The following is an 11,410-nucleotide window of genomic DNA, read 5'->3' as shown; positions in this document are numbered from 1 at the left end:
CTCACAATAGCTATGTTTTTTTGGTAATGAGACCCATAGTGTTTTTTTTTTCCACCAACATCCAAATGCACAATCAGAACATGATTTTTGTAAAACCAGCACCAGACTGCCATGCTAATTACGGTGAGTCAGAAATAAACCTTGAGTATTAAAGCCACTTGAATATTAATGGAGGTGTTAAAGCGGAATCACATTTATTTCCCTCCTGGGTCAAGTACTGAAAAGAAAAAACATTGTTGGAAGCACCATTATTCAAATGAGAGTGCATAGACCTTAATAGAAATCAGTCCAACCATTAACTTCTGTTTTAACACAGCCCAGTAATTTTGTTTCCAACATTTGTAGACATGATTGACTGTGCTGTTCCTGTCTATTGTAGACCATGTAAATGTGGCCCCATCCATATTTCCCAAAAAGCCTCATTTGGGACCTTAAAAGGGTCCAAATAAAGATAAATTAGGGTTACCATGTTGCTTTAATCTGAACTAATGCCAGCTAAAACCAAAATGAGCGCCCCAGAGTGGTTTCATCATTCACTGTGTGCTGATATGGAGCAAGGATTCACCTTTCAACTCGCAGATAAAATGGTGATTTTAATTTCCTGTCTGGCCTTGAATGGAAAGATGAAAAAGTGTGACGACGGTTGGGATCAAAGCTCTCTTAAAAAACACATTTTGCATGCTTATTTCTGTTAAATCCTCGCGCGTCAACCTTCGTGTTGGACTTTTAGAGCATCGTTTCATTCAGCTAAGGTTAAGGAATGTGTGTTCATAAAAGAGACGGGGCGATGCTTAAAAAAACATCTGCATAACCTGTAACTTCTTATTCCAGCAACAAACAAAACACATGAAATACAAATATACTCCTGAATGACAAGCGCATCATTTTAAAGCAATAGTTTGACTTTTTGGGAAAATTCGAGTTGGTAGACGCACCGGTAAAACCATATATGTTGATTTTTTGTGCATAAAAAGATAAAATGTGTTAATCATTTTGCCCCAGAGTTGCTAGTCGAGGTGTATTTAGTTATTTTAGACCGTTGGGCTGGCTGTTTCCCCCTGTTTACCGATCTTTATGCTACACTAAGCTAACCGGCTGCATGGCTTCATGCACGCTTGAAGTGGTTTCAACCTCATCCAACTCCCACTAAGAAACCTAATAAGCATTTTATCCAAAATGTCCCTTTCACAGCCTTTTAAGACGCTGAATTATGTTTGATACCACTCTCATGTCTGAGCGTGAGTTAAATATGAATCTACAGATAGCAGCCGGTTAGCTTAGCCTAACACAAAGACGAGAAACGGAAATGGTTAGCATGGCTCCGTCTACAGATTAGTAACATTTATATATTTGTTATTTAATCTGTACAAAAAACCAATTGTAGATTATTTTTATGCTGGCTTTAGCTTCTTTTGCTGCTGTACAAGACATGAAGCATAAGCTAGAGATGCATATTTACCAAAATGCCTCCTAAATTTGGCAGATATTCTGTATTTTTGATATTTGTACACTACAATTTAGGATTTCTTTGCTCAAAATTGTATATCAGGACTGGATATCTACTTATCTGTGGACGTTTGGCTGTGCAACATGCTTTCCTAACGACGTACTATAAAGTTTTTTTGTCTGACGGGGTTAAAACTTCAAACAGCCTAAAACATTTTTAAACCAAACCACTAATAAGAGAAAATGATGCACTGTGTAATCAAGCCAAGCTTATAATCAATAAATCAAGTGCTGCGTTACTCTAAATGAGCCGTGTGATGGTAAGCCTGTGGATTTCGGGTGTTTCTTATGACATATTATGGCTTGAGATTGTGTCGGACATGTTTAAAACATTATGCTAAAAGGAATGAAAATGATGTGTGCATCAACTGCAATTTGACTTTTTTTTTTTTCTTTCTTTTTCTTAATTTCTCCCGAGACGCTTTGAAAACCCACCCTGGATGCAGGGGATCCATCTTGACACAACACCTTCTCATCTCGCCTCTAAAGGCAGCTTACATCGAACGGACAGATTAAAAAAACATTGCTGTCACGTTAGATACGGAACGGCGCTCGCACTCCGTAATTATTAGCCGCGATGATTGCACGCCAATGTTTTTTTGGCTCCTCCATCTGGCTCCGCCGATGATGGAAGTTGTTGTACGTATCCTCCCGCATTCTCCTGGCTGTCAGAAATTGCATTTCGGAGAAACGCTCCTCATCAAGAGTCATAATTTACTTGTCAAAGCAGGAGTCCTCTCAGCGTGCCGGAGGCTCCCCGGGGTTATAATTGCGAGACGGTTTGGTTCTCCTAAAAATGCCTCCAGCCAGGATGGAGCGCGGGGCCTGCTAGTCACGCTTTGTGTACTCTTTCCTTTTAAAAGTAGCCATTTACACAGAAAATTGTAAAAGACGGTTTTAAAAAAAACAACATTTGAATAGCTTCACTATACTTTCACCATCAACTCCTTGTCATCAGTGAATTTCAGCAGCCGACTACTGCGGTGCTCGTCTCTCCGCTGACACAAGGTCCCCATCTTGTGGAGAGACTATAAAAGTTATTTTTTTTTGTGTTGGTTTTCCCCCACTGGTGGAGACGCTGCAGGTCAGCTAAAGTGTGTCTGAGAAATCGTGTTGGATTTGCAGCCCATGCAGAATTTTATATGATTACTTAAAAGCAATGAATAAGTTATTCATATGAATCATTCAGAAAATCTTTCAGTCGTTCTCAAGTAGTGACTTTAATACAAGTTTGAGGTATTTATTTCCATTTTCTGTTACAGTACTGGTTACTTTTCAGATTTAAATTGATTACAAGATCAAATGTTGCACCAAAAATGCAAAAATTAGAAAATGTCCACAAAAAACCCATCAAAACCTTTTAAATTCCTTAAATAATATTCACATAATATAAAACCCTATTATTTAATGCTGCTGCTCCACCATATCTTCCATCTTCTGAAACAATCCTTCAGTCAAAGACTTGCTCTTATTGCTCAGCACATGAAACCTGCCCCCACATCTCTCCACGAGCCCCGTTAGCTCCCCGTTCCTCAGGACGTGCTGCTCTGCGCTCTCCCCTAACATTTCCCCCCACGTGAACAGCACCAGCGTGCGCCGCCAAATGTCTTCCCCCAGCAAACCGACGTGCTCCTCCACTGCCCTCCTGTATTTCTGCGTGCAGGTCAAGAAGGCCGGCATGAGCAGGAGGACGGCGTGAGGCCCCGGCTCGCACCAGGCCACGCTGTCCAGGATGCTTCTCCTCTGCGTGGCGTTGGTCGGATCCGGTCCGTCCCGCCACTTCAGACCGAGCGGTTCTGCCACGGCAAGTCGGCGTCCAGCTGCCTGACCTCTCCAGGGCCTGAAGGTCGACCCGTCGGGCTTGGACGCCGTTCCAAACAGGATGGTGACTCCAGCGGGGGATCCAGACGACCACGACTCCCCTAACACCACCAGCCTCAACTCCGACCCAGGAAGGTGTTTATTGTTTGAGCTTCTAGATAAAAACGTGGAATCCTGAACCACCTTTGCACTTTCTCTGCCCGTCTCTGTCTCTTTTAGTGTTTCCAGGTGATAGTCATCGCTCCCTGCAGCTGACGATGCTGTTTTCACCCTCTGATCCTCCCTATCCGACTCTCTTCCTCTTCCCCTTTCCTTCCTCTCACTGACCTCCCTGTACATGAAGTGAACGTCGTCTTCTGAGCTCTCCACTGTCGGCTCAGAAGAATCCCTCTCATGGATTCCCACGTCGTCATCAACCTCATATTGTCCGTTCTCTGAAATTCTCGTCTCTCTTTTCTGCAGCCCTTCCTCTCGTTCTCTAAGACTCTCTTCCCATTTGCCCAATTTCTTAAGTGATGCCTTTAGATTCCTGTCTTTGCTGTGAAGCTCTTCCTTCAGCAGAGCCAGCTCTCTCCCCATCTCATCTAACTGCTGCGTCGTGGAGTTCACGTGCTCGTTCTGCGTCTGTAGCTCGGACTTCCAGTCCAGCAACCCCTGCTCTTCGCTTCTTAAGTAAAACTCCCGGTCTTTGAGCTCCTTCCCGTGGTCTTTCAGCCCTTTCACCTTCTCCTGGAGATCCTGGCCATGACAGTTTAGCTCTTTCTGTTTGCCTTCCAGAGCTCTCAGCAGACTCTCCAGCTCCCTTTCCTTTTTCTCTATATGCTGTGCTCTGGAGTTCACATGTTTGTCTTTTTCCTCCTGCTCTTGTTGTTGTTTTTCTAGCCTTGCTTCCCATTTACTAAGCTCTTCTTTCTTATTTTCAACAAGCTCTTCCTCGTCAAGTTTGTGTCGTCTCAACTCTTCTTTGTTCCTACTCAGTTGCTGCTCCCTTTCCCCGACTTCATTTTCCCTTTTCAACAATTCCTCATCCTTCATTCGGATATACTCTCTCATTTCGTTCACTTGCCTTCCCGCCTCACCTTCCCTCTCTCTCATCCTTTCCGTCTCCACTTGCAGTTTGTGGTTTGCCTCTTTTAATCCTCCGACCTCCACGTCTCTCTCTCCGAGAACGCCTTGTATCTCTGCTTCTCTGCTCCTCACCTGCTCCTCGTATCCCCTCAGATGTTTCCCGACTTCTTCTTCGCTCTCCCTCTTCATCTCCTCACACTTCATCTCCAGCTCCTCAACCCTCCTCCGACTCTCCTCGTATTTCGCCGTGACTTCCTCCGATCGACTCGTAGCTCGATCTCTCTCCTGAGCGATGGATTCTACGCTGTCGCTGCTTCTTGCGATCTCCTTTTCATATTCCCGAATCATGCTGGTCATCTCCTCCTCCATCCTCTTCGTGAGCTCCTTCAGCTCCGACTTTGTCTGCTCGATGGTTAGCCTCAGCTGGCTTGTCTCTTTCTCGTATTCTTTGTCTCTCAGCCTCAGCTCTTCTTCTTTCTCCTGACGTTTTTCCACCGTTTCAGCATCTTTTTTCCTCTGTATCTCGATCATACTTGAGATTTGTTTTTCATTGCTTTCTTTCAGCTCTTCCATGTCTTTTACGTAGTTTGAACACATCTTTTTCACCTCGTCAATCTCGCGGTCTCTCTCCATGAGAAGACACTGTACTCTTGTTATTTCTTCTGTTTTCTCGTTGAGGATTTTCTCATCCTTCGTCCTCTGCTCTTCCCTCCATCTCTTCTCCCTGGAGTCGGCCTGTTGTTGAACACTCTCAATCTCAGCTTCCTTCTCTTTTAGTTTTCTCTCCGTGTCATTTAAAAGCTGTAGTTTCATCTCCTCCATCTCTCGTTCTCTGTCCTGCAGTCGTCTCTCTGCCTCTTTCTTTTGATTGAGAATAATCTCTCCTCTCTCTTCTTCTTTCCTCTGCAGGATTTCATCGATGTCCACTATATGCTGATTCAGTTTTTCTATCATTCTGTCTTTCTCTTGGAGTTTTTGCTCCATCTGTTTCTTGTGATTTAATCTATCTCTTTTTCCTTCCTCTTCTGTCTGACGCAATTGTTGCTCAAGTTCTTTCAAATGTTCTTTTATCACTTCTGTTTCCCTTTCTCTTTCCCCCAGTCTCTGCTCCATGTCTCGCTTGTCATTTAAATGATGTATTTCTTTCTCTTCCTTTTGTTGCAGCTTATCTTTCATTTCATTCACATTCAGCATCATCGCCTCCATCTCTTTATCCTTTCCCTCCAGTCTTTGCTCCATCTCTTCCTTGAGATTCACCACAAGCTTTTCCTTTTCCTGGTCACTTTCTTGCAGCCTTTCTTTGAGTTCATTGACGTGCTGATGTTTTATCTCCTCTATCAGTCCGTCTCTCTCTTGCAGTTTTAGCAAAATGTACTTTTCATGGTTTTCATGAGTCACTTCCTTCTCTTTTTTATTTTCGAGCTCCCTTTCTTCCGTTTGGGCGGCGTGCTTCTCCACCAACTCTCTTATCTCTCTTTGTCTTTCCTGCATTTGTGTCTCAATTTCTTTGTCAAACTGCTGTTTCAGCTCTTGAATGTCTCTTTGTCTTTGTCGCTCCACGTCCCTTATTTGATCACTGTACTGTTGTCGGACCGTTTCCACATCGTCCTCCTTCTCTTTCACTTTTCTATTGATTTCCTCCTGATGTTCAGCTCTCTCAGTCTCTATTCTTTTTTCCATTTCATTCATTTTTCTTGCCATTTCTTCCTGATGCTGCAGTTTTAACACGTCCACCTCTTTTTCTTTCTCTTGCATCGTCTGTGCCATGTCTGTTTTGTAATTAAGGTGAATCACTTCCTTCTCTTTTTCGTTTTCCAGCATTTGTCCTTCTGTTTGGACGAAATGCCTTAGCTGTAACTCGGCTATCTCTCTCTGTTTGGCCTGCATGTGCTCCTCAGTTTCTTTTGCAAACTGCTCTTTCAGCTCTGCAGTCTCTCTTTGTTTTTCTTGCCGTGTGTCCTTTATTTCATTGTCATGCTGTTGTTTGACTATTTCTATGATTTCTAAATTGTCCTTCAACATCTGATCAATTTCTTCTTGGTGTTTAACTTTAATTTTCTCCATCATTTTTTCCATTTCACAGATTTTTCTGTCCATCTCCTCCTGATGCTGCATTTTTAAACCCTTTATTTCTCTCTCTTTCTCTTGTGTTTTTCTCTCTATCTCTTTCTTGTGATGTGATTTAATTTCTTCAACTTTATCGAGAGTTATCTGCCTTTCCTCTGAGGCTTTCTCTCTCATTTCTCGCCTCTCTTTGTCTTTTTCAAACAGTTTTATTTCCATCTCTTTCTTTAGTTTTTCTTCCATCTCCACCATCTCCCGGTTTCTTTCTTGTTCTTTTCTCTGGAGAAGATCAGCATGGTGTCTATTAGTCTCGTCCATCTCTGCTTTTAAAGAAGCCACTTTTTCCATCCACTCTGTTTTCTCTTTCTTCTGCAGCTCTATGTTTTCTTCCAGTTTCTTAATCGCACTCGTCCACTCTTGTTTCCTCGTTTTAATGGTGTCCTCCCTCTGTTTTCTCTCACTTTCGTTTTCTCCGTTGGCACGTTCAAGGTCTAGCAGCTTCAGCTGCTGCTCCTCAATTCTTTCTTTCAGCTCTTCGATCTCTCTGTCGTTTCGCTCCAGGTTGAGCATCGCCTCATCCCTTTCTCCTCCAGTCTGGTTGAGTGCTACACGGATCCTCTCGTTTTCTACACTCAGATCCTGAATTTCTCTTTCTTTATCCTCCGTCAGCCATCGCATCCTCTCCTCTAGCTCCCCGATGTCATTCTTCCTTTCGCCCATCCTCCTGTCCTCCTCCTCCTCTTCTTCTTCCCTTTGAACGCCAGCCTTTCCGGGTGATTTCAACTTTTTCTTCAAGTCAAAAAACCACCTGAGTTTTTTCATCTCCCTCTCTCTCATATTTTTCAGCTCGTCCTCCTGACGAAGCATTTTGTCCTCCATGTCTTTCAGGCGCTGGTTGAACTTCTCGTTCCTGCGCCGGCTCAGATCCCTGACCTCCTGCACCAGGCCGGAGAAAGCCTCGCACCTGTTCATCGCGGCCATCTTTTCCACCTTCTGCAGGAGCTCCGTCACCTTGCTGGCGCCTCCATCTCCGCTGCTTATAATGTGGTACCTGCCCCTGCACTTCTCCATGAGGCCCTGGAGGTCCCTGCCCCCACCGCGGATGTGCTGCTGGATATCCACCCCCTCTCGGAGCTGATCCCCGTGCGTGAACAGCAATATGGTGTGTCTCCATACGCCCTCGCCCAGTAGCTCCAGATGTTCGCTAACATGTGCCGCCCTCACCAGTGTGTCCACCCTCAGAGTCAGCAGGAGGGCGTGGGGCCCAGGCAGACACATGGCCACGCTGTTGACGATCTCCCTCTTCACCCTTTCAGGCGTGGCACCCGCTACACCTCCCTCCCACCCCGGGGTGTCCACAACCGTCACCAGCCGCATGTCTACCTCCGCTTGCTGCTGGATGCACTCCTCCGTCACGGCCCCGGCCTGGAAGAAGCCCCCGTTGCCCAGGATGGTGTTGCCGGCAGAGCTCTTTCCTGTTTCACGCTCGCCCAGCAGAACCACTCTGACCTCGTGTAAACGTGGGGGAGCCTTGGAGAACGACTGGTGGGCGTCGAGATCGGAACCCTGAAGACCCTCGCCTGGAAGGGAGGTACAGATTTGTGGTGAAATATATTTGTGATGAGTGTATGCTCATATAAAGTTCAGCTCTGATAAAAATGAAGGAAGTTCAGGGGCCAGAAATACATCAAAACAAGCCAACCACATACCGCCACTACTAGCTGGTTGGCTTAATACGTTATTATACACCTAAAATAGAGTTAAAGCACTCATTTATATTTTCCAATAAGAATACATTCAACAGGTTTTCTCATCTGAGGTCCTTTGGAGGACTTGAGAGGCTTTACAAACTGAGCAGACTCACTCATTAGTGCAGCTTTGATGGTCCCTCTCTGCACCTGCGCCTCCATCTGCCTCTGTTTCTTCCTCCTCTCCCTCGCCCTCCTCTTCCCGTCTGCTTCCAGACCCACCAGGACCGTATTATCCATCTCTAGATGACTGCTTCCTTCCTTCCTCCCCACCATCTCCTCCAGCTTCCTTATCAGCTCTTTAACCTGCGTCCCGTCTCCTTTGCTCCTGTTATCCACTACATGGTATCTGTTCCCGCACTTCTGGAGGAGTCTCTGCAGTCCGGGGCCACTCGTGGAGATGCGTTGCTCCATGGACGCCAGGCCGAGTTCGTCCCCCCTGGTGAAGAGCAGCATGATGTGCTCCCACACTCCTTTTCCCAGCGGCTCAAGGTGCTCCTCTATCTCCTTGATGTAGTCCTCCGTTATGGAGGCGCAGGATCGCACCACCAGCAGCACAGCGTGGGGTCCAGAAGAGCAACGTGACACGCTCCGTAAAGTCTCCCTCCTCACCCAGTTGGGAGTGCTGTTGAGCGGGTAGTACCACTCCCACCCCGGAGTGTCCACCACCATGACTTTCCTCCCCGCCACATCGGCTTCCCTGTTCACGCACTCCTCTGTCGGCTTCCCGCTGTCAAAGCGATCCCCTCCTCCCAGGATGGTGTTGCCCGCGGCGCTCTTCCCTGCTCCTTTCCGTCCCAGAAGGATCAGCCTGAGCTCTGGGAGAGCCGGAGGGATGCTGCGGGAATCGGGAGGCTGTCGTGAGTCCATGGCGACCTGTCGACTGTCATCTGTGAAGAAATGGAGAAGTACTTCCTCAGTGCAGCGTACCGGATAAGCTGAATGACACAAGACATAGAAGTGTTATAATGATCAGTCATGTAGTCTCAACAACAACTGCACTTTAAAACATGTTCTTTATATATTTCACCTTAACATTATACATTCTTTAGTTGCAAAATAATCTAAATATCATAAATTAGATAAACATTAAACTGCATTTGCTATCAGAAAGTACACACTTGTATTGTTTACTTCTCACACTAAGTTGGTTTAAATATTATAATAAAACAGAGAATGTAAGAGCTCCACAATCAACTCACCACCATTCGTGACGATGAATGAACTAGAGTTCTCATCCGTCGTGTCCATCACCTCTCTGACTGCGTTCTTCCTCTTCTCCTTCCTCTTCCTCTTTTTGGTTCCCTTTTACAGGAAGAGTTTATTAACCGACATCGTGATCGCAAACAGAAACACTCGTAGCGTAGTGAATCAAACCAAAATGAAGTTTCGTGCCGCACGAAAGTGGAAGACTCGCCGTGTCACATGACCAACCTGTGGTTTTTGTAACATGCTCTCATTCAAGACGACAGGAAGTGAAATAAAATGACACGGTGGAGCTTTTTTCTGACACATTGACAGGCACGTGCTTGCAAAACGCACATGCAGCTGCACGCTGCAGACGTTTGCAACGCGAGCAGGCTTCACGAGGGCTGCTGGGCTCGGTGTAGGACCCGCTGTCCTGTGGTTGTTGTGTGGCACTTCTGTTTCCGTTACCCAGCAGAACGACACAGAGCTAAATCGGCCTTGTGGTAATGAGTTCCTGCCTCGAATTATGCTGTGAAATTACTGAGGTTAAAAGTGGGCAATCAGCAGATGGTTAGTTTAACACAACGTGTAAATTATGAAGCAGTAATATATGATTGTTTTGACTTACTTTAGAGCTTATTTTGGGATCCAAATATCACTTAGTATAACAACATAAAACAGCAGCAAATGAGAAAGAAATATACAGAGAAAAACATTTATTTTAACCAGCATTTTAAAATAAAGCCCCAAACCAGTTCCTTATGTTACGTTACGCAAATATTACGTTTCAAAATTCATTCTTGACCTTGGAAACAGGAAGTGACACAAATAGTCTCATCATAAGGTCAAGGAGCAGATTGTTCTCGAGCGTTCAGTCAAACTTCCAGTGTGTTATAAATCATTATAAATACTAAATAAGGGGTGAAAGTAATGTGTTCCCCATCATTTTTGGATTCTGCATCTCCTTCAGAGCTTGTGCTTTTATTTATGAAGGTGCAAAACCTAAATAAATACTGGTGCAATTAGCAACGGATTGATGGATTTCCTAACATGATGCATATTCTTTCCAAACAGTCGTCGTTTTGTGTTTTGAGCCAGTAATCTTTCATCTGCCTGCCTGTCGTCACTGCAGCTCGGCCGTGTGGTGTTCCCTGGCTGCATACGTGGTACAACATGTTCCCATGTCCAGTCCCCATGAAAACACAAACGCCACATTATATCAGGGCCTTTATGATTCAGCTTTTCCTGCAGCGGCAGTCGGCGTTAAAAAAAAAAACACACACAAACCCTGTTTATGGAAAGGACTGCATCAGCCGTATTGATTTATCACCATTAACCAGAGAAGTAGTTGTTTTGATGGATGTATTTTTATGTGTATTTTAAAAAACATCCAGCAGCATCACAGCTTTTCTTTAGACGTTTGCATTGGTATTTGCTGATTTTGTCAGACGATAAGTGGAAACGGGAAACACAGAAGGATGCAGCACATTGTTTTCCCCTGTAGTTGTATTCTGCCGTGGAGCTTGCAGGTATTTCTTTAGCTTTGCTTCCACATCTGGCGCTGACTTTCACATTTTAAAAAGTGAAGCTTGTGCATCCAATCATTTCCAAACATAAACAGCTCGCATCTCTCTGCTTTTAAATGGAAATCAATCTTTATGTCATGTTAATGTTGTTGGGTTGTACTGATGGAAAGTCTTTCTCATGGTAGCGCCGGATGATTGAGTGAACGAATGAAAAGGACACTTTGTGCACGCGCAGTATGGTGGCTCATTTCTTCCTATTTATTACAATTCAGCCCCAGTATGAGTGCCAGGGTGGAAAAGAAAACTGTGTACATGCTGGAGTGAAAGCAGAATGTGTTCTTAGAGGTATAGTAGTGTATTAGAGGAAGTGAAAGCAGCAGCAGTGAGAGGAATAATGGTGGAAATGTTCTATAGAGTAGTAGTGTTGGTGGTGGAACAGCAGCAGTGAACGTAGTAATGGTAGCAGTAGTAATACTGCAAGTACTAACA

The 11,410-nt window shown here is 44.8% G+C and overlaps 1 protein-coding gene across 2 annotated transcripts; it reads right to left on the bottom strand.

The window, feature by feature from the left end:
* Window positions 1–2,773: 2,773 nt before the first annotated feature.
* LOC311008856 (uncharacterized protein) lies at window positions 2,774–9,676 on the bottom strand. 2 transcript variants are annotated; one of them, XM_084002785.1, is made up of 3 exons: window positions 9,410–9,676; window positions 8,324–9,145; window positions 2,774–8,039 (listed from the first exon to the last, which is right to left on the bottom strand). In XM_084002785.1, the coding sequence occupies exons 1-3, from the start codon at window positions 9,456–9,458 to the stop codon at window positions 2,911–2,913; spliced, it is 6,000 nt and encodes a 1,999-aa protein (XP_083858911.1). In that variant the 5' UTR covers window positions 9,459–9,676; the 3' UTR covers window positions 2,774–2,910. The 2 variants fall into 2 exon arrangements, with proteins under 2 accessions (XP_083858911.1, XP_083858912.1); XM_084002786.1 differs by having other exon boundaries at window positions 8,324–9,097.
* Window positions 9,677–11,410: the final 1,734 nt, after the last annotated feature.

The sequence above is a fragment of the Eutrigla gurnardus genome (genome assembly GCF_963514095.1).
Source record: "Eutrigla gurnardus genome assembly, chromosome: 23".
In the NCBI taxonomy this organism is placed as follows: domain Eukaryota; kingdom Metazoa; phylum Chordata; class Actinopteri; order Perciformes; family Triglidae; genus Eutrigla; species Eutrigla gurnardus.
The sequence above is the reverse complement of the archived record's forward strand: the minus strand, read 5'-3'. Positions and strand labels throughout refer to the sequence as shown.

Bases quoted from the DNA above. Each gene is read 5' to 3' on its own strand.
- LOC311008856 (XM_084002785.1), bottom strand. From the start codon at position 9,458: ATGGACACGACGGATGAGAACTCTAGTTCATTCATCGTCACGAATGGT. The intron at 9,146-9,409 runs GTGAGTTGATTG...TGTGTCATTCAG, and splicing joins ATTCATCGTCACGAATGGTG to CTTATCCGGTACGCTGCACT. The intron at 8,040-8,323 runs GTGAGTCTGCTC...CCTCCCTTCCAG, and splicing joins CATCAAAGCTGCACTAATGA to GCGAGGGTCTTCAGGGTTCC.